Below are 23,867 nucleotides of genomic sequence, written 5' to 3'. Positions count from 1 at the left end.
GGATTTCTTCTTCTGGAAAACCTTGGTCTTCCACATCTGACTCTTGTGAACTTGAAGGAGTATTGATCATGAAGAAGAGCCCTCTCCAGAGGTCAATTCAGATTGTGATCTACATATTTTACAGGTTTTCCTCATCACAACAGTATGTACTGTTGTATGCATAGCAAATGATTTGGACATCTGGGTGTACTCACTTTTGTGAGATACAGTATAATTAAATTAGATAAACTACAATGTGTCCATAAAAGCTGCAGATTAATGTATATAATGGTTTATTGAAATATGTTTCCATGTAAATGCTGGATGCAATATTAATTAACTACAAGAGTAACAAACTTAGTCATTTTGACACCGTGAAATACGTAAAACGATATTTGTTGTGTTGAATTTAATGTTCTAACTATTTTATTTAAACATACAAAAAAATTATGATCTCTCTTTAACAGCAATAATGTTCCAGATGTCAGTCTTCTGGTTCATACCTAGAATAGAAAAAAACAGAGGTTTTACATGCTGTACATTACTAACTCCATTAACATAATGGTAATATATGTGTTCTAAATATTTTATACAGTACAGCAAGCATGTCAAACTTGCGGCCTGCGGGGCACATGCGGCACACAATGAATATCTTTGCGGCCCTCCTGCCCAGGGGCTGCTCTGTGCTGTGGCTGCGACCAGCCGCAAGACAGTAAAGATCTTTCCTGTCTGATTCACGACGGATTGCGTGCTCCTGCAGCCGTAAGAGTGCTATGTGTCTGTATGTCTGCAGAGCTGGCCAGCTATTTCCATTTCCCTCCTCCTCACATTGCCAGAGGAGCGTCTGGCCTGCTTAAACAGAGAAGAGCAGGGCTAGAACTGGAGGATGGGTGGCTCATCTTAAGAGGGACTTGGGGACCTTCCTGTGTAGTGTGTTAAATTGGGGAGGAGGGGGGTAAGTGTATTAATTTGAGGGAGGGAGGGGACCAGAGTAATCATTTGGGGGGGGGGGGCAGTGTATTTATTTGGGGTAGGGAGGAGGCCAGTTTATTAAATTGGGAGCAGTGTATAAGTGTGATGAAAGGGGAGGGGGGGGGGGAGCAGAGTATTAAATTGGGCAGGGAGGGGATCTGTGTATTAAATTGTGGGGAGGGAGGGCAGTGTATTAAATTAAAGTAGTGGGGGCAATATGTTGAGTTAGAGTGGAGGGAGGGGGGACAGTGTATTATATTGGGTGGAGAGGCAGTGTATAAGAGTGGAGGAAGGGGGCAGGGTTTTGGATTTGGGGGCAGTGTATTAGAATGGGGGGAGATGGCAGTGTATTAGATTGTGTCTGCATGGAGGCGTTGAACTGCATGGAGATGCTGTTTGGCTGTGCAGCTTTTTGCTACCCATGCACAATAGCATCCCAATGGGAAAGCATTGGGTTGGCTGAGATCATCAAGTTTGATAATCTCATCCAAAGTGAGATTTGAACACACTTGTATAACTTCAAATTCAACAAGCTAACGTAATTTGTTTTTGTTACAGCTGTACAACAGCATACATCACCATTTCAGTCACATTACCAAATGTTTCTTAATATGTCAAGTTAGTTGGACTGAAACATTGGTTATATACAAATGCATGTCTCCTTAAAATAAATTTGCTCTTTTGTTTACATTGAAGCCCTATGAGCGTGAGGACGTCCAGTGATAGTAAGGCAACTTTTATACTGTACTTTTCGAAATAAACCTGTTTCTATGAAAACTGAAGTTTTGGTTTTTTTGCGGCCCACAAACTTAAATCCTTGTTTTTTTTGGCTTGTGCTGGCCTTTGCGTTTGACATGCATGCAGTACACGCGCATTATGTATATATATATATATATATATATATATATATATATATATATATTTAAAAAATATATATAATCTTTATTAGTTTTCAATTATACATACATTTAATGACATACGACCAGGAATAATTTAGCTGTTGACGTCATATTCGAGATATAAAAACATAAAATAAATTTGTTAAATATAGACTGAGCCAGATTCAGCCAACTATCTGCACAGGACACGGGGATCATGTGGAATAAATAGGTTCATTTTGGTAGAATGTAAGATTTTATAATATTTATTCTCCCCCACCATGAAACTTCCCTAGATTTCCATTCTTTAAATGTTTCACTAGTATATTGTTATGTTTAAGTTTCAATACATGTTGCAGGGTTATCTGTAATTAACCATCTGCTGACTCTAATCTACTGTCTCCCATACTGATAGGAGACTAGCAAGCTGTATCCAGTACAGTGAATAACTATAGTAAAAACTAGTCCTCCTAGATCACCATAAAGCAAAGCTTGGGGAGAATTCCATTGCCCCCCATGAGGAACCATATTTAGCAGACAAAATGTATATCTAGCGTCAGGGATTATCACCTTTGCTGCCCAACATTGTGCATTTATCTACCTGGTTCAGATAAGAAGGTGTGACAAACTGCCATTTGCCACTGGGCATTGGAGAGGACTGATCGCTAGCCTCCTGCCCTGCGACTATGGCCCTGGGATGTATTGCCCTTTAAGAACTGCATTTGGGCATAATGGATTTTCGTATGCTGTTCCTGGCCCTTTAAATACATTGGAGCAGTGTTACAACTTTTAAACTGGCACTTCGAATGCAGTCAAAGTGCCGAAGTTGTCGAAGTGGCCTCCATTCGACAAACAAACACATGGCGGCGGCCATTTTAACTTATTCGAACGCGGTCGGCGGTGTGTGCAGCCAAATCTATGGAACTGTTTCCGGCTACCCAATTGCACGAACACCGCTGACCCATACCTACTTCGACACCGCGGCTGGAGACTAAGTCCCGTTCGAAGATTCAAACACTTGTTCGAATGGGACTGTGTCATTTTCTCGGTGTAAAATAGACCGACTGCGTAGCCTGTTCCTGCTTCACTCTCTTAGAGGAGAGGTTCACCAACTGGAACCTGGAGCCTTGTCGTAGGTCCAGGGTGGGTAGGAGACGGTGAGACCCCCAACCAAGCTGCGGCAGTTCGTGGGGTCTACGGTGGTTGTGGTGTCTGGCGGAGCGCTTGGAGCCCTCTGTAAGCGCTAGGAGCATCCTTCAACGGAGGTACCCAGTCGGGGTGCCAGGTGATCCGTTACAGAAGGGACTTGGCTGCTAATTAAAAAAACTAACCTGGGGTGGGGCTTGACCTCCAACATGGCCAGACGTGTTTGCCTGTGGCCATTACTGCTCAAAACAGTGCATATCCCAGCAGAAAGAGATTTTAAACTATAAGCTGACGCAGGGCTGCCATCAGAAATTTTGGGGCCCCTGACAAAGCACAAGGTCTGGGCCCCCCCCCCCCGACCCCTCCCTCCCGGGCCCGCCCACGCCCTACCTAGTCCGCTGACAATGATGCGGGACTGAATGTGGTGTGTATAGTGTAAGTGAATTAGAATGTGTGTAATGGATGTAGTGTTTGTGTGTATTAGATACTGTTTGTGCAGTGAATGCAGAGTGTGTTAGTGTAGCAGATGCAGTGTGTATAGTGAACGCAGAGTGTGTTTGAGTAGTGGATGTAGTGTGTGTACAGTGATGTAGTGTGTGTTTGTGTAGTGGATGTAGTGTTTGTATGTACTAGATGAAATGTGTTTAGTGGATGCAGTGTCTGTAGTGGATGTAGTGTGTATTAGACACAGTGTCTGTGTATAGTGAATGCAGAATGTTTCAATTTGTGGTGGATGTAGTGTGTGTACTGTGAATACAGGATGTTTGTGTAGTGGATGCTGTGTGTACAGGTGATGCAGAGTGTATGTTAGTGTAGTGAATGCAGAGTGTGTGTCAGTATAGTGAATCCAGAGTGTGTGTTAGTGTGTAATAAATGCAGAGTGTGTGTTAGGGTGTAGTGAATGCAGAGTGTGTCAGTGTAATGAATGTAGTGTGTGTGTAAATTTGTAGTGAATGCAGAGTGTGTGTTAATGTGTAGTGAATGCAGAGAGTGTCTTAGTGTAGTGAATGCAGAGAGTGTGTTAGTGTAGTGAATGCAGAGAGTGTGTTAGTGTAGTGAATGCAGAGAGTGTGTTAGTGTAGTGAATGCAGAGAGTGTGTTAATGTGTAGTGAATGCAGAGTGTGTGTTGTGTCAGTGTATGCAGTGTGTGTGTGTTGTGTTAGTGTATGCGGTGTGTGTGTTGTGTTAGTGTATGCGGTGTGTGTTTTGTGTCAGTGTATGCGGTGTGTGTTGTGTTAGTGTATGTGGTGTGTGTGTTGTGTCAGTGTATGCAGAGTGTGTGTTGTGTTAGTGTATGCGGTGAGTGTGTTGTGTCAATGTATGCAAAGTGTGGGTTGTGTAAGTGTATGCAGTGTGTGTTGTGTCAGTGCATGCAGAGTGTGTTGTGTCAGTGTATGCAGAGTGTGTTGTGTTAGTGTATGTAGTGTGTGTGTGTGTTGTGTCAGTGTATGTAGTGTGTGTGTTGTGTCAGTGTATGCAGTGTGTGTGTTTTGTCAGTGTATGTAGTGTGTGTGTGTGTGAGTTGTGTCAGTGTATGCAGTGTGTGTTTTGTCAGTGTATGTAGTGTGTGTGTTATGTCAGTGTATGTAGTGTGTGTGTTATGTCAGTGTATGTAGTGTGTGTGTGTGTGTGTTGTGTCAGTGTATGTAGTGTGTGTGTGTAAATTTGTAATGAGGAGGGGGAGGGGGGGTCATTTTAACATTATTTAAAAAAAAAAATAAAAAATTGATTAATTAAATTGTTTCTCCCCCTCCCTGCTTACCTGTGTCTAGGGAGGGGGGAGATTCCATCCCCGGTGGTCCGGTGGCATGGTGGGGCCCCCCGGCTCCCTGTTACCGCAGAGGGTGCCCAGGCCTCCAGCTTCTCCTCTTCTCTCCTCCAATAACTCTCGCGAGACCCGCGGAGCGTTGCCATGGCAACCGGGTCTCGCGAGAGTTATTAGCAGGGAGGAGAAGAGGCTGGAGGCCTGGGCCCCCTCTGCGGCAACAGGGAGCCGGGGGCCCGCGGCTGCACACATAGATCGCGATATTCGCGATCTATGTATGCAGAGAGGGAAAGTGGGGCCCAGGACTGCCAGAGCAGTCCGGGCCCCCCAGGGCCGCCGGGCCCGTGACAACTGTCACGGTTGTCACCCCCTGATGGCGGCCCTGAGCTGACGCTCCAAACGCCGAGCATACCTTGCTGAGTCTGAGTCGTAGAAGCTGGTTGGGCATCGCCCATGTCAAAATCTGAGGCCTACTGCATCTGCCGCGCTGATGGTGTGGAGACTCCTACCAGTGGGCGCACAACTCACTACTGAATGCTCAGAGCCCCGTTCCTCCCCCCCCCCCTTTGGACCAGTGGGGGATATTCCAGTCCCTACTGGGTTAGCTAATCCTGTTCCTGGGAGACAAGCAGAGGAATCTTTAAAAGCCATGCGGCTCATCCAAGATGGCCGCCGCATTGACACCTCAACACAATCAAACGATCCAAGATGGCCGCCGCATTGACACCTCAACACAATCAAACGAGCCTGTCAGGACAGAACTGGAGAGAAAGCTTCAACGCCAGATTTGAAGCAATATGCCTGGACTTCTGGGATCATCTCGCTAAGCGGCAACCCACAATCACCCGTCAAGTGTTGCAGACAGCCTGTGAATCAGAATCGGTTACCTGTGCCGCTTCTGGGGGGCTGGGGGCTCAACTGGAGTTCCCTCCATGCCGCGGTCCATAGGCCCAAGGAGAAGACCGCATTGTGGGAGACCCGCGGGCCCACGATCCCGCCGTTCGGAACAGGCGGATCCATGGACTAAGGGCACTGGCTCCTTTTAACGGCCCGGAGCCGAGGCTACAGGGATCTGCTGCACTACAGGCTACTGACAACCCGCCTGTCACACACACAGCACCACCCGACAGACCCTGTGCTGGGGAGGGGAAACAACATACCTAACATGGAGATGAACTCTGTTATGGCCTGCACGAGGGATTGGTTGATTACAGCCGATTGATTACAGCCTGTATTTCTTTATACAACTCTTGTTGCCTGAAATTTTAATTAATGATGTGCTCAGCGCTGATAGTTGATATTTCCCCTACCCTTCCGCTACCTACTAACACCCAGTGGCTACACTGCTACTTCATCACCCAGTCGGCTTAGTCAGGTCTGACATGAATAATAGTGAAGCAGCACTTTTATTATCTATGGTCTTTACCTTATCTAGCTTGCAACCTTACAATCTCTATTATATGCACATAAGCCCGAAAATCCTCTAGTTAGCAAGGGTTGAGCTGTGGCATGTAGCTTGGTTCCAATGCCACATTACTGTTTCAACCAAACTTGTTCTTGCTCTTGTGACCTGACATCTAAGCATGTTTTATATTTTGTATACTGACATGACTACCTCCTTTATTCTCGTATTCTAAAATTGTGCAAGTCTTATCTATTACCCAACTGTTATACATGATGCTCAGCCAGAGGAATGCCGTTGGGGTACCTCAGGCATGTTTGTAATTCCTTTATGCACAACGAAAAAAATACCCTGGCAATTACCTTTATCTCCAGACCTGATGGGTTGGAACTTTGTGGTCTGATATATGGTGTCCTGCTAGTGCAGAATGTGGACCTTGCATTTGATCCCTCAACTCTCCTTACACTCTTGTCAACTAACTTTCTGTACTGAACTGAGACACTTAAAAATCTATGACAAAGGGTAGGTGGAAGTGATGGCCCTTTTCCACCTGCTTAAAGGGCTGACTATGTCATTCTATACCTATGGATTCAGATATAATGTTGTTGTACTATAGAGCTTTACCACAATGGTATACTTACCTGTTACGGGAAGAAAATTCACAGATAGTACAATATATCTGAATAAAATATATCAATTAGAGGTATCACATGTAATACCTCTATCTGGTAGACAAGAGTCTCTTTTGGGGCGATACTGCTCTTTGGAAGTACCAGAAGAGCTCCTTTGTAAAGTGATATTTACTAAATATATTAAAAAAGCCAGCTTTGAGAAAAAAAAAAAAAATTATTGGGTCAACAAGAAACAAATTAGGCAAGTTAAAAGGGCTTCTCTTTATCCAAAAACTCTTGTGACTTTCAATTGACTTCCTCAGTCAATTTTCTTTTTCATTTACATACATGCATGTATTCATTGGTGGTATATCTTAAAAGAGCTTGCACAGGCTGCAGTTCTTATGAACTGCAGCCTTAGCACGGCCTCCCCTTTTTTACCCGGAACAGACTTGCAGACTGTTCAGAGATATGTGTGCGCTCGCCAGCTCGTGCGTGTGCAAACACGTCTGGTCTGAGGGCTGGAGCTGAAGGGCTGGTGAGTGGGGAGCAGGCTCAAATATAGTATGCCTGCCACTTCCCTTGAGCTAACGGAAGGAGTCTGCAAACCTCTGTGGCTGGTTGACATCCAGATTGGTGTTCATAGAAATCAGCGCATTTAAAAAAAATGGGGTTAAACTAGGCTTCACCCATAAAGCTCTTCATCTTTGGGCTATGGAGTGGTCCTTCAAGGTGTTTTATGCCATCCCACACTAAGTGGGCTTAAAAGCTGCTATGGTGGCATAGACTGCAGCAACATTCTGCAGCCCTGACTGCCTCAAATACTCACCTACCATGATCCGGGGAACTGCCTGACAACAAAAGCAGTCCCTGTTTCACATGGCCCTTCCGTGCCATGTGACTGCGTGATATATATTTATATTTGTCTTCAGGGCATAGAAGCCGTAATGACCATATTAAAATTATACAATATGAACCAGACAAAATATGAACAGTCGGTTGTGGTGTGCCGAAACCGACGATGCAGTAGGCCTGTGATAAAAGAGGGCCCACCCTGAGTATTAGTTAGTAAAGGGAGTGGTGGGAGGGGCAAATCACCAGACCAATAATGGTAATGAGGAGAGGTCTGGCGATCCTTAAATAGGGAATTCAAGCTCCTCCCACAACTACAGGCCCAGCCTTCCATTTGTGTTCAGGGCATAGAAGCCGTCATGACAGTATAAAAATAATACAATATGAACCAGATAGAAAATATGAACAGTCGGTTGTGGTGTGCCAAAACCGACGATGCGGTAGGCCAGTAATAAAATGTGTATACCATACAAGATTTATTTCAGCCTACAATTGACAATCATATAGAATACATCACATGTTCATGTTACAAAAGGCTTCGTGTATTGCCTGTATTGGTTGGGGTATATATCTGGTATATGCGGATGATTTCCACCGTCCTAATGTTTTGATAATATGTACAGGTATGTTCCTACTAGAAGCAGTGGTGGCAGCTCCAATGCAGAAGGAGTGCCCTGAGTAGTGGGCTAGATTAAGGCCTAATCTTGCCAGTAATTTCTCTGATATAGAGCATGAATTTGCTCGTTGTGAGAGCATTGCCATGTAAGGTTAATAAAGGTTAGTCAGGGGAACCGGGAACAATGGTTAGGAATGTATCTAATATCTGTGTTTGTGACAAACTGCCTTTTGTCACTGGGTTTTTATGTGACCAACTGCCCTTTGCCCTGGCTTTTGGAGGAGCCTGATTGCCAGCCCCCTGCCTCCTGACTATGGCCCTGGGAAGTATGGCCCTTTAAAAACTATATGTGGGCATATTGGGACTTTCTGCCCCTTTGATTCCATGGGAGAATGTGCATCTACCCCTCCCCTTTAATACCTATTCCATTGTTCTCCAGCAGGATGTTGTCCCAGGGACACTGTCATACCAGTTTAAACTGGCTGCTTTGCCCCTCCTCAATCTCTCATTAGCCCTTGCAAAACTTTAACCCCATGGCAAATTTACTCTGTTCATGGTATCTGAGCGCTGTTCACCTATATTGGGCGCTCAGATCCAAACTATCTGGGGATAGGTTAAATGTGGGGGTTCTGTGTGATATAATAAGAATTATGTATTTTTATGTATTTTACTGTTAGTGTAAAATGGAGATATTTTCTGTACCTGGAGATAATTGAGTTTACTGCAGTTCCTTAAGCCAATTAAAATTAAATACCTCCATACTTGTGTATATACAGATCAAATTCCTCTCTGCGCTCAGGATACACTGAGCACACCATGTCCCTATATATACACCGAAGGTCAGAACAAATTCAGGAATTGACAACTTCCTATTCAACCTGCCTTCAGTACAGCCTTCAGTACAACCGAGACATCGCCATAGGAATATATGTCTTGTTCTCCAGAATATCTTGGGAGGCAATCAGCAGCGAAAATAGATTAACATCCTTACCCTCCAAATGGTCCAGCCTATCAGTAATCCATCTGTTAAGACCTGCAGTGGTTATGGTACTGCAGTCTTCTATTCCTTTCCCAACAGCTGAGCCTAAGTGATTATAGCTACAGCAGGGAGTAGAGGAATAGTAGAGATGGATACAGCTTCCAAGACGATTCTTCCCAGCAAATAGAATATTCCCCAAACAGGAGCCTAGACTTCATGAAGGGTGTAACAGAACTAATCTTTATTGAAAACAGGCTGGCTTTTATGAGAAATCCTCCTGCAAGAGGACCTCCCACAGCAAACAAATACATTAACCAATCATTACACAGTATTTCACTAATACACGCCTTCCCTCTGCCTGGGAGATAAGTTAAGGAATAAATCAATTATCTCCAGGCAAAGGGCACACATTTTCCCCAAAAGTTAGAACACCCCTTTCCCCACAAGGTATCCCCACAAAATACATATCCCCTGATAGCCCCGATCTGGGGGACAAACATATCCCAATTTCCCCCAGATCGGTTCAAGGGTTCTTGAAAAGTGTGGAAGTCATGTTTTACCGACCACACACGAGGCTCCTGCCCAAAACAGTTCCACGAATTCAGCGTGTGCGGTCGGTCAATTAGGAAAAAGGTGAAAAGCGAGTAAAATACCAAATAGATCCTCCTGGCTCATAGCAGCGATTGTTCCCCTTCTCTGCACGAACATAACTACCGAATGCTGCTCTTCTGGCTGTTCGGTAAGTGGGAGAAGCTCGTGTGCGGTAGTTTCAGCGGTGGTTCGTGAGGTCGAGTGTCCGATTTTAGTTCCAGACACTCGACGACCAAGTCCCGCTGACTCCCCTCGTGAGAACAAGATGGCCGCCGTTTTCTTTTCCACGTGGCGTTCGGCTGTACGAACAGCGGCCACCCAGGGAACACTTAATCGACTGTGCTTTTGAACTTAACAAGCCAGTAGGGTGGTCGGTGTTCGGTAGTTTCAAACTGCCGAACTAATAACCAATATTTAAACAGCAAATAGAGAAAACACACGAATACAGAAGAAAATGTTGAAATAAAGTCCATTTTCTTCACACCGTCCCAATGAGGATAGGACGTCTGGATGACTGGACACCACTGGGGCCCTCGCCAGCCCCGGTGTTATCTGTGTTGGTGTTGAGCAGTCTTTAAAGTTCAATCTTCCTGGCAGTGGCAGGGTTGGTTATGTTCCTACGCCTTAATTTGGCCATGATCCTAGGTATGGTCCAAGAGGGAATGAGGGTCTGGCGTTGTCCCCTCCAGGAGATGGAGTGATAGACCTTGCAGGAGTGATAGACTGGGGATTGACAAATCCTCAATGGCTTCTAGCAGTGCTAGAATAGGACAAAACCACTACCACTGGTAGTGCTTGGGAAGCAAAAGAATCCTTTGCGGTTGTAACATCACTGCAGATTTGGGATTTCTGTGGAAAAAGCAAGTCTTTTGGCTTGACTGGTGTGCAGACTTTTGTTTAACATTGTATTAATTATCCACAGACTTCAGGTGGAAGGGGTTTTCAATCACAATTTTTCCCCACCATAACCTATTTGGATTTTGCTTCCCAAGCACTACCAAGCCTCAATAAGCAAACCAGTAACCAACCTCATGCTGATGAGTTGCATTAACAACGAAACAGCTGTCCATGAGTGGTTCACTGGTTTTGCATCTTTTCCTAAATTGTGTTCCAAGCAGTTGTATACTGCAAACACAGAGTAAAAGGAATCCATGTTTAAAATGGAATGAGGCAAAAATGTGATTCTTTGTTAAACTAATTTGCATATGCCCTCTCATAATCCTTTGCGGTTGTAACATCACTGCAGATTTGGGATTTCTGTGGGAAAAGCAAGTCTTATGGCTTGACTGGTGTGCAGATTTTTGTTTAGCATTGTATTAACTATCCACAGACTTTAGGTAGAAGGGGTTTTCAATCACAATTTTTCCCCATCATAACCTATTCGGAATTTCTAATATGTAATGGAATGTAAAAGGAGAAGCAAAGTTAGTTGAGGTGTGCCGAAACCAACGTATGAGTAGGCCTGTAAAAAGAGGGCCCACAAAGGTGAAATGTATACATAGAAGGGTGTAGGTTGGTGGGGACAAACAGCTTGAACGGCACAGGTAAGTAGGGGGGTAGGGGTTTAAATAGGGTCATAACTCCTCCCACAAATTCAGGCCAAATGGCCTTCCAACTTGTGCTCGGAATTTCTAATACGTAATGGAATGTAGAAGGAGAAGCAAAGTTGGTTGAGGTGTGCCGAAACCAACGTACGAGTAGGCCTGTAAAAAGAGGGCAAAACGGATTCTTAGTAAACACACTTTATTGCAAGTTTAAACAGAGAGATTTCTGAAGGCTTGTCTGAGCTCCCTCTCTGGTCGAGGAATACAAGTACCAGTCTCTTAATGATGTGTACTGGGGTGTTCGTGCTTGAAGCCGATGATGCTGCACCTATACGAAATGAGTGACCAGAGAAGGAAGCTGGGTTGTAGCCCAACCTTGATAGTAGGGTTCTGATGTGTGAAATGAATTTAGCTGTGGTGATTGGGTACCTTTGGAGTAGTAGTAGTGGAGTGTCTGGTGAGTGCGTGTGGTGAGACAACAGGAGCAAATCCTGAATATTTAATGGGCACCAAAGATTCTCGGTAGGGAACAGGGGAATGATAGTAGGATAGGCAGTGTGATTAGTTTTAGTAGAAAGTAAGGAGAGTATGTAGTGGTCATCTACTTTCTTTAAGTGAGAAAGTTTAAGACATAGAGCGGTATGACAGTGAACTCCCTAGGTCTGAGGAAACCGTAGAAAGCCAGAAAGATGGCGGCTTTAAAGACCAGATTTGTATTACGGTCAAACGGGGATTTCGCCAGTAGATCGCTAAGAAGCCTAAATATTAGACCAACTATCGGCAATCTTGTAGTGCAGGGAGGAACGGTGACCTTATAAATACCTTTAAAGATTTTCTTGATAGGGTAGGAAGTTAGAAAAGGTGCATGGTTAGGGAAGGTAGTGAGGATGTGGTGTTGTACCCCAGTAAGGTAGAGTTTGATAGTATTGTGTGAAAGTTTAAGGTGTAGATGACAGAAGGAGGCAAAAGCCACCATAGTTTTAATGGAAAAGTCTCTTTGTAAGTAAAACTCAGCGGTGAATTTCTTAAAAATAGTCAGTGATCGTGGTGTTGGGTGACAGTGCGTGGTGCGTGGAATAATAGTCTGCTTAATCCAGGATTAGCCGGTGGAACGGTGGTATCCAGGATGGTTGGAGGTGGGCCAGAGGGAGTGCCTGGCCGAAGACCTGAAATTGAGTGTGTGAAAGAGCGTCAGCAGCTGAGTTGTGGACACCACAAAGACTGGAAAGGCATCCGACTCAGTGGGCCGGTGGACCCTAACCAGTAGTTGCGAAAATGGTTTTGAACACTGTGCATCCTGCTGTGTCTGTGTAACTTGTGGTGAGAGCTCTGAACTTGGTGGAATGTACCAGATAAACCCTGTACCTTTAGGCCAGGCATCTACTATACGTGAGTAGACCGGCCAAGGCAGGATCGCCTTAATTGTTGGGCATCCCATGGAGCGAATGATGTCGCTTAGAAACGAACAGCCTCACCCCGTGGGATAATGCGTATAGCGAAGCCAAGGGGTCCCAGTGAGGACCGGAGCCCCTTACATACCACCCTGGAGGAACTGGACTATTACGTCCCCAATATGAGTCAGTCTCGCTGAGGTGGCTGGCTTGCAAAGTTAGTTCGTAAGACTATGGCCAAGAAACGAGCTTGGCATAGGAAAGAGCGTTTGCTTGGTGAAGGAGGGACCAAGTGTGAATGGAGAGTTTAAGGTGTATGATATACCTGTCTTCCTTAACCAGGTCTTCCTACCCGCTGAAATAGTAGATTGCGTGGCATCGTCAATTTAGCATATTACAATGAGAACTACTCAGCGGTTATGAGTATATAGCAATAATAAAAGTTTTTTTAACTTGGAGTGTAAGTAAATAGCTACCCCCGATGGGGTAGATACGCTTAGGATGAGCAAGAGCTGAACATGACGCCAGCATTGATTGTGGACTGAAGGTGGTCCACCGTACGTAATGCAGTAAATGCGGATAAAAAAGGGGGTTAGGTCATATGATTGTACCTGAGGGGTAGGCCGTAAGTCCCGTGCGAGAACCATGAGAGAGAACCCGTCACCAGATAAATCCCAGTTGCCTAGCTGGGTGTGAGTGCAGGTCGAAAAAAACAACTCATTTGATAGGCGACAGTCGGGCCGGGCACATAATCTTGGTCTTGGGCTCTGAAGCAAATGGAGCAGATGTGCAACAACCTGCATGCCCCCATATTAAAGTTATTGCACACCTGGGCCTTGCCCAGGAATGTGATGGGTCTGCCCAGCTTGACTCTTTGTCCGCCTTCCTGTCTTGTAAGTGGGGTAAAGGAGTGGAAGTGGAAGGGTCTGCGTCGCAAGGGCACAAGTCGGTGGAGTGAGAAGAAGTGGAACTACATGAGGCACAGGACGGGGGCCTCAAACCGGCAAAATAGTTCGGTGTCCATGTGGCACTAGTCGATTCTAATGTAGAACTGTGCCAGATAAGTAGCTGCCTTGGCCGAAACTGATTTGTGATAGTCGTAAAATGAGGACCCTCCGTACCTGATGCCAAAATCAACCACCTTGTGCATGTATAAGTCAAGCTCTTCTCTCCTATGTTGGTACACCGTGCAGATAACGTCATGATAAATTCCAAATGCGATGACAAACTGGGGAATAGGCAGGAGCTGCTGCGACAGACTGCTTTGCTGTAGACTGGATACTGGCGGGAACAACGGACCAGAAGTGCTGGTTGTTATGGAGAAGACAAACAGCTTGAAGGTAAGTAAGGGGGTAGGGTTTTAAATAGGGTCATAACTACTCCCACAAATTCAGGCCAAATGGCCTTCCAACATATACACATACACGGTTATGCTCTAAGTTTGCATGCTCTGGCAGAAATTGTGAAATTTGGGTTTTGATTTTGAAAATATGACCATATGGTTATGCCCAAAAAATTTATTTTATTGAAGGACAGTGATAATATGAAGCCATGTATTATCACACAGTCGTTTGGCTCCTTTTTAAATCATGATAACAGAAATCACCCAAATGGCCCTGATCAAAAGTGTACATACCCTTGAATGTTTGGCCTTGTTACAGACACACAGGTTGAAACACACAGGTTAAAATGGCAATTAAAGGTTAATTTCACACACCTGTGGCTTTTTAGTGTCTGTGTATAAATAAATAGTCAAGAGTTTGTTAGTGCTCATGTGGATGCACTGAGCAGGCTAGATACTGAGCTATGGGGAGCAGAAAAGAACTCTCAAAAGACCTGCGTAACAAGGTAATGGAACTTTATAAAGATGGGAAAGGATATAAAAATATACCCAGAGCCTTGAAAATGCCAGTCAGTACTGTTAAATCACTTATTAAGAAGTGGAAAATGCGTTGATCTCTTGATACCAAGCCAAGGTCAGGTAGACTAAGAAATATTTCAGAAAAATTGTTCAAGATACAAAGAAAAACCCACAGGTAGCTTCAGAAAAAAGACAGTGTGGTTGTTTAAAATATGATGATACTTAAACAAAAATGAGCTGCATGGCCCAGTTGCCTTTACTGCACAAATGCCACAAAAAAAAGCCGTTACAATATGCTTGACAACACCTTTACACACCTCACAGCTTCTGGCACACTGTAATTTGACGAGACCAAAAGAGAGCTTTATGGTCCCAACCACAAGTGCCATGTTTGGAGAGGGACCATCAAGGCCTATAGTGGAAAGAATACCATCCCCACTGTGAAGCATGGTGGTGGTTCACTGATGTTTTGGGGGCGTGTGAACTCGGTCATGGTGAAAATCGATTGTAAGATGAATGCAGAATGTTATCAGAAAATACTGGCAGACAATTTGCATTCTTCTGCATGAAGGCTGCGCATGGGACGCTCTTGGACTTTCAAGCATGGCAATGGCCCTAAACACAAGGCCAAGTTGACCCTCCAGTGGTTACAGGAGCAAAAGGTGAAGGTTCTGGAGTGGCCATCATTCTCCTGACCTTTACCCCTTAGTGACCAGACCGTTTTGCAACTTTTTTACCGTTAATGGCATTTCTGCTGTGCTTGTGTTTAGCTGAAATCTTTCTCTTACTCATTTACTGTACCCACACATATTATATACAGTATTTCTTGCAAATAAATGGTCTTTCTAAAGATACAATTATTTTCATCATATCATTTAATTTACTATAAAAAAATTATAAAATATAAAACAAAACAAAAAAAAAAACATACTTTTTCCAACTTTGACTCCCAAAATCTATTACGCATCTACAACCGCCAAAAGACACCCATGCTAAATAGTTTCTAAATTTTGTCCTGAGTTTAGAAATACCCAATGTTAACATCGTATTAGCTTTTTTTTTTTGCATGTTATAGGGCAAAAGGTACAAGTAGCAATTTGCTATTTCCAAACCATTTTTTCCCCCAAAAATTAACACAAGTTACATTGTAACACTGATATCTGTCAGGAATCCCCGAATAACCCTTCACATGTATATATTTTTTTTTAAAGAAAACAACCTAAGGTATTAAACTTGGGGTATTTTGACTATTTCCATGCAACCATTTTACCACCAATCTATGTCAAATTAAAAAAATTTAAAATAATAATTGGCGGGTTTTTTTTTGACACACATAGCAAGATACATGTACTGAGAACTTTAAGGGTTACTGCCAAGGAACACCCGAATATGTGTTCAGCAAAATCTCCTGAGTACAGTGATACCACCCATGTATAGGTGTGTCGGGTTCTCTGGGGGATAAAAGACCTTATTTGGAGGGTGCGCATTACAGTTTTCCAACTTGGAATTTTCACAGCTCGTCATCTTGCACACATGTTTTATTTGGGACATTTTTGAAGCCGGCCAATGTAGTTTACTCCCATCAAACACCAGACACCCTAGGGTATTTCAAATGGTGATATTTTAACACTTTCCATGTACTTAGTCTACCACCAGTCTTTGGTAACTACTTTTGGGTAGTAATTCTTTGTGTTATTTTTCTCTCACATTGTACTTTAGGCATGAATTCTCAGTTCCTGTTATGTGTTACTGACAAAGAACACCCCAATATGTGTTCAGCAACATCTCCCGAGTACAGTTATACTACCTATGCATAGGTTTGTTGGGTTGTTTGGAGGGTGCAATGCCAAACTTCTGACATGTGTTTTTCAAATTTGAAATTTCTTCTTTGCCCATCTTCTTTTTGGGGGCCTTTTTACATATACCAATTTATTTTCTTGCCATGGGAGGGCACAGACTGTTGTCGCTGAAGTGCATGAAATGTAGAATCATTTCATACCTCTTCCTCGACATACACTGTCTGGGAGTAAATGGGGGTAGAGCAGATGGGGCTACAGCTCCAGTAGGAGTGGATGGGGGGCTTCTTTATGATGCCCATCAGTATAATCAATGCACAGAATTGATATAAAATAAGAGCCCTTTTTCTCCTGGAAGAAAAATAGATAATAAGTGTAAGTGCACCTATTATGAAATAGGTGAATTATGGTTGAACATATAGCGCTAATTCCAGGTTTTGTTTACCTTTTGTTTTGATCAGAACGTATACAAGTGCCTCCGTACTAGGGGTTAAAAATTGATTACGGAATTCCACATTGATTAAAAACACTTTATTAGTATATTTGCACGAATGAGCCTTTTTGCTGGAAAGGTTTACTAAGATAAGTCCCACTAAGCGCTCCACCAACCCAAAACATGCATAACATTTTGAAGGTGGAAAACATATCTATCCCAGTTGCCGTCAAAGCACTAAGCCATATACTTGTGCAAAAATCCATCTCAGCTGCATTGAATAAATCAAATGCCTGTCTAGGCTTGCTAGGTAAATCACAAACTAATTGATTTATTCGTGTATTGACATATATCTGGTTCATTCAATATAGCTGAAGGGGATCTGTGCACATGTCTACTAAATACCTTAATGCAGCCAATGGCCTTCAAAAGACAAATAATTATATCAATGGAGTCCACCTGTGTGCAATCAAACTATATACTTTATCATCATACTATCGGACATCAACAGCAGTATTTACCCTAGTATAAAATAAAAATTAAAAAAAATAGAGCAGCCAAAGGATCTTTTTCATGAGAATATTGCTGTTTTTATTGAAGCAAACTCTAAGCTAAAGCAAAAAGATTGACATTACAGTCATATGCTGGACTTTTATGAAGACAATATAGGCATGTGTATGACGTCCTTTTATAGGACAATAATTGCAAACATTGTGTGAGGGAGATTCAGGGGGTGAGAAAGAGCCCAGAATCAGGGTGACCCAAAAAAAAGCGTGCAATACTCCAGTTGTGCACAATGTGCATTGGTTGCATAGCAATCATGATAGTTTGTAATACATTTATTGCAATGATTATGCCAGAATAGAGACCTCAAAACAGACATCCAAGTGATCCTTGTAGGAGACAGATAAGGCAATACTAAGAGAACACTGCAGCTGAGTGATTAAGCTCAGCCACAGTAAATCTCTCACTGGATCTGTTGATTGGGAGACCCATAGGGACTAAACATACTGTGGAGGGTCTCCTGCCATGACCCAATGGCATTTTGATCAATGCTGGGCTTTATCAGTTTCCCAGCACCGATCACAATGCATTGGGAATACTATATTCAATGTAAAAGATATCAAGCTGTCATACTTTAAATAGCCAGACCAATCGCTGGCCCAGAGCTGAGTAGGCAAAACGGTGCAACTGGACCGTGCAAAGCCCCTGTGACGTTTAAGCGGTCGTGGAAGTCACAGTTTCGGGTGCTGGATTTTAAAGTGAATAAACTTTTTTTTGCAGGTTTTACTGCAATTTTTTTTTGGGGGGGGACCTTTTCCCAGTGCCCAGTAGGGTATATTATACAGAAAAGCCTTTCCCCTCCCCTCAAAAGGGTTGGAGTAACCCTTTAAGAAAATAATTTTCTTAATTTAAGATGTTTAGTAGCTAGTTCCCTAATTCGATACTCTAATGTGGGATTGCCATATTTAAGGATAATAAATAAGGAAGATATCTACTAAATTCAAAATTTTCCTAATTTCGTACCGTTTATTATGGTAATCCCACCTAAAGGTTCTAATTTTATGAAGTTATCCAGAATAAACAAATTAACAAAGTGCGCATGGAAGAATGTCTTATCCGTGTGATTCATTCATTATCTCAATATTCTTTTGAGCAGTTCAGCAGTTTGTTATTTGGACAAATGCCCTAATGAGAGTCTACCCTCCAGACATTGGCCCTTTTTGGCAAATCCCCCAATATTAATCAACCCCCTTTGATTTATAAAAAAAAAATGAATATCAATTTTAAATAAAAAATATAGACATATAAATCTTCTTTTCTAGACACCAAAAATGCCATGGCAATATTTCAACCCTCTCTGATCTTTGACAAGCTTGAATACAATTCTTCTCTATCTCGCACCCTCTTTATGGAATGCCCTCCCCATGGCACATTAGACTTTCTGCAGTCCCTCAGGTACATATTGATCATGTCATGTGTCCTTAAGGGGTTAAAGTTAAATTTAGAGATTGAGATACAATTATTTAAGGTAAATTACATCTGTTTGAAAGTGAAACCAGTTTTTTTTTTCATGCAGGCTCTGTCAATCATAGCCAGGGGAGGTGTGGCTAGGGCTGCATAAACAGAAACAAAGTGATTTAACTCCTAAATGACAGTGAATTGAGCAGTGAAATTGCAGGGGAATGATCTATACACGAAAACTGCTTTATTTAGCTAAAGTAATTTAGGTGACTATAGTGTTCCTTTAAGTATTATTTCTTGATAATATTTTTAAACCTTTGCGCCCCCCCCCCAACAATGTAGACATTTTATTACAGAACAAGTAGACACCCGTAATTCAGGACTCTCTGCTTGATCTAGGCCTGATGGTGCATAGCTCATAGGCGGATAGCTAACTGTTGCTGCCTGTAAGAAGTCAAACCATTAGCGAATGGTGTGTTGTATTAGTTACGGTGCTTGGATTTTTTTTGAGTCTTTCTTTAACCCCTTAAGGACACATGACATGTGTGACATGTCATGATTCCCTTTTATTCCAGAAGTTTGGTCCTTAAGAGGTTAAGAAAGTTGATAAAAGAAAAGAAAAAAAAATATGACAGTGCTGCTTTAAGTCATGTTTGATATATAAACATACTAAACATTTATTCAAATTACTAGGCCAATTTTAATATTTATTTGAGAGTTCTATATTTGGATTATGGTTCTTATTCAGGAATTGTCAAGCTCAGTTTCATATATTTGTGTAAACATGACGACAGATTAATAATCTTTAAAGTTACAGTTGGTACACTTTAGTTTATTTGCTAGGAGGAGGTAACTTATTCTTATGCTGCTAGATCACCAAATAATATGGAGTAGGATAACAACTACTTGTTCTAATGCTGGTGACATGCACTCTGACTTTGTCCCTCACAGAGCCACTATGTAGAAAGTGAGCAAGTTTTTTTTATATTTTTACTTAGCTAAAATATCAGGTAGTTTGCATCCAGCATCATCGTTGCACCATTCCAGCATCATCTTTGCACCATTAGCCTGCTTTGCTCTGGTTGCTTCTCATTTTGAGGGAACCGTCGTTATTAGATGCATGGCTTGCCTTAAACTTTTAGACGTTTTGCTAGTTTATGGTCCTTGTGCTGTTCACTTGGCTCTGAATTTGGAGTATCCTTTGTTCCTGATGATGACTCAGCTTGTTTTTTTTTTAACTTCCCTGCTTGCTGTGTGCCTTGACCTTGCTTTGTTGGACTACCTGCTTACTGTAATCCGGACCTTGCTTGTTTTCTGGTTTTGCCTAGTTAGCTTATACTGTGTCTTTCTTTGAAGCCAGGCTCAGCCACTGTCTGATATTTCCTTCTATCCTTTACCTACATCTGCAGTTACGGATCCGATACTTGGCTGTATTTACAGACTCTATTGGGAATAGAGACATTAAGTGAGCACCTTGTCTTGTTAATATCCATGTATAGTGTGTGTGTGTGTGTGTGTGTGTGTGTGTGTGTGTATAGGAGTGGAGTGATTGTATAGGGGATTTATTAAATTAATTTTTCCTCCTTTCCTGTTGTTACCTAGTTTGGAGAGGGGCATGCTGATCTGAATTTGGTCTGCCCCTCCACTGGGTACAGACCATGCGTAACGGTCTCGCAAGCTCAGGGACTTGCAGTGTCCTGTGGTGATCTGCGGCAGCGCTCTGATTATCCCGAGCTAGGAAGACAGCTACTTATGGTCTGCAGCCAACAAAAGTGCAGTCCAGAAGTGCCAGACTGTCTCCCCTACATTACAGAGGAGCAGACTAAGTATATCACATAATACTGTGAGTGGTTTTGCTTTGGAGCTCTGGATTATACTTATTTACCTTGACCTCTTTGGAAATAAAATTTTGTAGTAATGCACTACTCCTCCATTTATCACAGAGCTCCACAACAATAAAACTCCCAGTAATGTGGAGCTCTGTGACAAGATCATACACTATACCACAATACAACTCTAAGTAATACAGATAACTAAGTAATACAATAACTATAAAACACAGAGTAATGTGCATTTTATATACCAGAGCTCCACTGTAATACATCTCACTATAATATGATTTAATGTTTGTGTTGTCTGTGTATGTGATAGGTATGATGACTGTGTGTGATATGTATGCTATGTGTTGGTGGTGTGTGATATTTGTAATGGGTGTATTAACTGTGTGTGGTATACGTGTATTGGTTGTATGTGATATTTGTGTTGGGTTTATTGGCCATGTGTGATGGTTATTTAATTCAGATAAAAATGTGTGAATGCAGGTGTATGTTTTTGCAGAGTTATGTGCACACAGTCAGATGCACAGTTAGACATATACACTGTAAAATACACCACATGCACACAGTCGCAGGCAGATAGTCGCAGAAATGCACAGTTAATGGTAGATAAACACACTCACACAATTACAGGAAGACAGCCACACACACACACACACACATACAAACACACACACAGACAACCACACACAGGCAGACAGTCACACACAAACATACAGGCAGACAGCCACACACACACAGAGGCAGACAGCCACACACACACAGAGGCAGACAGCCACACACACAGAGGCAGACAGCCACACACAGGCAGGCATAGAAGTGTCTGGGTGTCAGGCCTTCAGAGTGTACTCTGCCAACTTCTGCCAGTTCACTTTGCCACTCATATCTGGTGTCACAATAGCGTGCCTTTAAAAAGAAAAAAAGTTTTTCACTGTAAGCTAATAGCAGTCAGTGTCCTTCAAGCGGGTGTCAGGCCTTCAGCGTGTACTCTGCCAACCTCTGCAAGTGCACATTGCCACTCATATCTGGTCTCACAGTAGCTTGCACACATAGTACCACTAATCCCAAAAAAATGACAGGCAGAGGCAGGCCACCCCGCAGGGGCCGTCGTGGTCGGTGTGCTGTGATTCCCTTTTGCCCTAGAATAATGCCCAATTTTCAGAGGCCACGTACCCTGAACTGAAAAAGTTCTGAGGACATAGTTGACTGGCTAAAACAGGACACCCAATCTTCTACAGCTTCCGCTCGGAACCTTGACGCACCATCCTCCATCAGCTTAGCTTCTGGCACCTCTCAAGATACCACTCACCCGCCTGCCGCCACCACCAACACTAGCACCACAGCCGCTTCACTTGATCTGTCAGAGGAGTTATTTACACATCCGTTTGAAGAAATGAGTGATGCGCAACCATTATTGCCAGAGGATGTAGATAACAGGGATATGTCTCAGTCAGGCAGCATTACACACATGGACGTACGGTGTGATGATGATGATGTTGTACCCGCTGCTGCTTCCTTTGCTGAGTTGTCAGATACAAGTGAAGCGGTTGATGATGACGTTGCGTCCATGGATGTCACGTGGGTGCCCGCTCGGCAAGAAGAAGAACAGGGCGAAAGTTCAGATGGGGAGACAGAGAGGAGGAGGAGACTAGTTGGAAGCAGGGGGAGATCGTCGCAAGGAGCTAGTGGCACAGTCAGACAGCATGCATCGGCACCCGGGGTCAGCCCGACAGCACGCCAATCAACGCATGCTGTGTCCACCACCAGAATGCCGTCATTGCAGAGCTCAGCAGTTTGGCATTTTTTTTTGTGTGTCTGCCTCTGACAACAGCGATGCCATTTGCAACCTGTGCCAAAAGAAACTGAGTCGCGAGAAGTCCAACACCCACCTAGGTACAACTGCTTTGCGTAGGCACATGATCGCACATCACAAACGCCTATGGGATCAACACATGAGTACAAGCAGCACACAAACTCAAAGTCGCCATCCTCCTCCTGGTCCAGCATCTTCAGCCATGTCAACCACTGCTGTCCTCCTTGCCACCTCTCAACCATCCGCCACTCCGTCTCTCGCCTTGAGCAGTTCCCGCTCATCTGCCCACAGTCAGGTGTCTGTCAAGGACATGTTTGAGCCTAAGAAGCCAATGTCAGAAAGTCACCCTCTTGCCCAGCATGAACTATTAGCCCGCCAGCTTTTACCATACAAGCTGGTGGAGTCTGAGGCGTTAAAAAAATTTGTAGCTATTGGGACACCGCAGTGGAAGGTACCCGGACAAAATTTATTTTCACAAAAGGCAATCCCTAACCTTTACTCGAATGTGCAAAAGGAAGTAATGGCATGTCTGGCACACAGTGTTGGGGCAAGGGTCCATCTGACCACTGATACCTGGTCTGCAAAGCATGGTCAGGGCAGGTATATCACCTACACTGCGCATTGGGTAAACCTGCTGACGGCTGCCAAGCATGGAATGCGTGGCTCTGCAGAGGAGTTGGAGACACCGCCACGACTTGCAGGCAGGCCTGCTGCCACCTCCTCTACTCCTCCTACTCCATCCTCTTCCATAACCTCCTCGGCTGAGTCCTCTTCTGCTGCTGTGTCTTGCTCCACATCAACGGCACCCCCCCAGCTCCCCAGGTACTATTCCACATCCCGGATACGGCAGTGTCACGCCGTCTTGGGTTTGGCTTGCTTGAAAGCAGAGAGTCACACCGGACAAGCACTCCTGTCCGCCCTGAACGCACAGGTGGAAAAGTGGCCGACTCCGCAGCAACTGGATATCGGCAAAGTGGTTTGTGACAACGGAAAAAATTGTTGGCGGCATTGAAGTTGGACAAGTTGACACATGTGCCGTGCATGGCACATGTGTGTAATCTGATCGTACAACGCTTTGTGCATAAGTACACAGGCTTACAGGACGTCCTGAAGCAGGCCAGGAAGGTGTGTGGCCATTTCAGGCGTTTCTCCATGGCCATGGCGCACTTTGCAGATATCCATCGGCGAAACAACATGCCAGTGAGGCGCTTGATTTGCGACAGCCCGACACGTTGGAATTCAACACTCCTAATGTTCGACCGCCTGCTCCAACAAGAAAAAGCTGTTAATGAATATTTGTATGACCGGGGTGCTAGGACAGCCTCTGGGGAGCTGGGAATTTTTTTGCCACATTACTGGACGCTCATGCGCAATGCCTGTAGGCTCATGCGTCCTTTTGAGGAGGTGACAAACCTAGTCAGTTGCACCAAAGGCACC

General features: G+C 43.7%; 1 protein-coding gene across 3 annotated transcripts in view; it reads right to left on the bottom strand.

Annotated features, from left to right (window-relative positions):
• Window positions 1-282: 282 nt before the first annotated feature.
• LZTFL1 (leucine zipper transcription factor like 1) overlaps window positions 283-23,867 on the bottom strand; it is a 97,997-nt gene continuing 74,412 nt past the window's right edge. For 2 of the 3 annotated variants that reach the window (XM_063450614.1, XM_063450615.1), the window contains exon 9: window positions 283-482. In XM_063450614.1, coding sequence (XP_063306684.1) covers window positions 464-482 — 19 coding nt within the window. In that variant the 3' untranslated portion in view covers window positions 283-463. The remainder of the gene's footprint in view (window positions 483-23,867) is intronic. The other variant, XM_063450613.1, reaches the window with a different exon arrangement.

This window comes from Pelobates fuscus, chromosome 4 (assembly GCF_036172605.1).
Source record: "Pelobates fuscus isolate aPelFus1 chromosome 4, aPelFus1.pri, whole genome shotgun sequence".
NCBI lineage: Eukaryota > Metazoa > Chordata > Amphibia > Anura > Pelobatidae > Pelobates > Pelobates fuscus.
The sequence above is the reverse complement of the archived record's forward strand: the minus strand, read 5'-3'. Positions and strand labels throughout refer to the sequence as shown.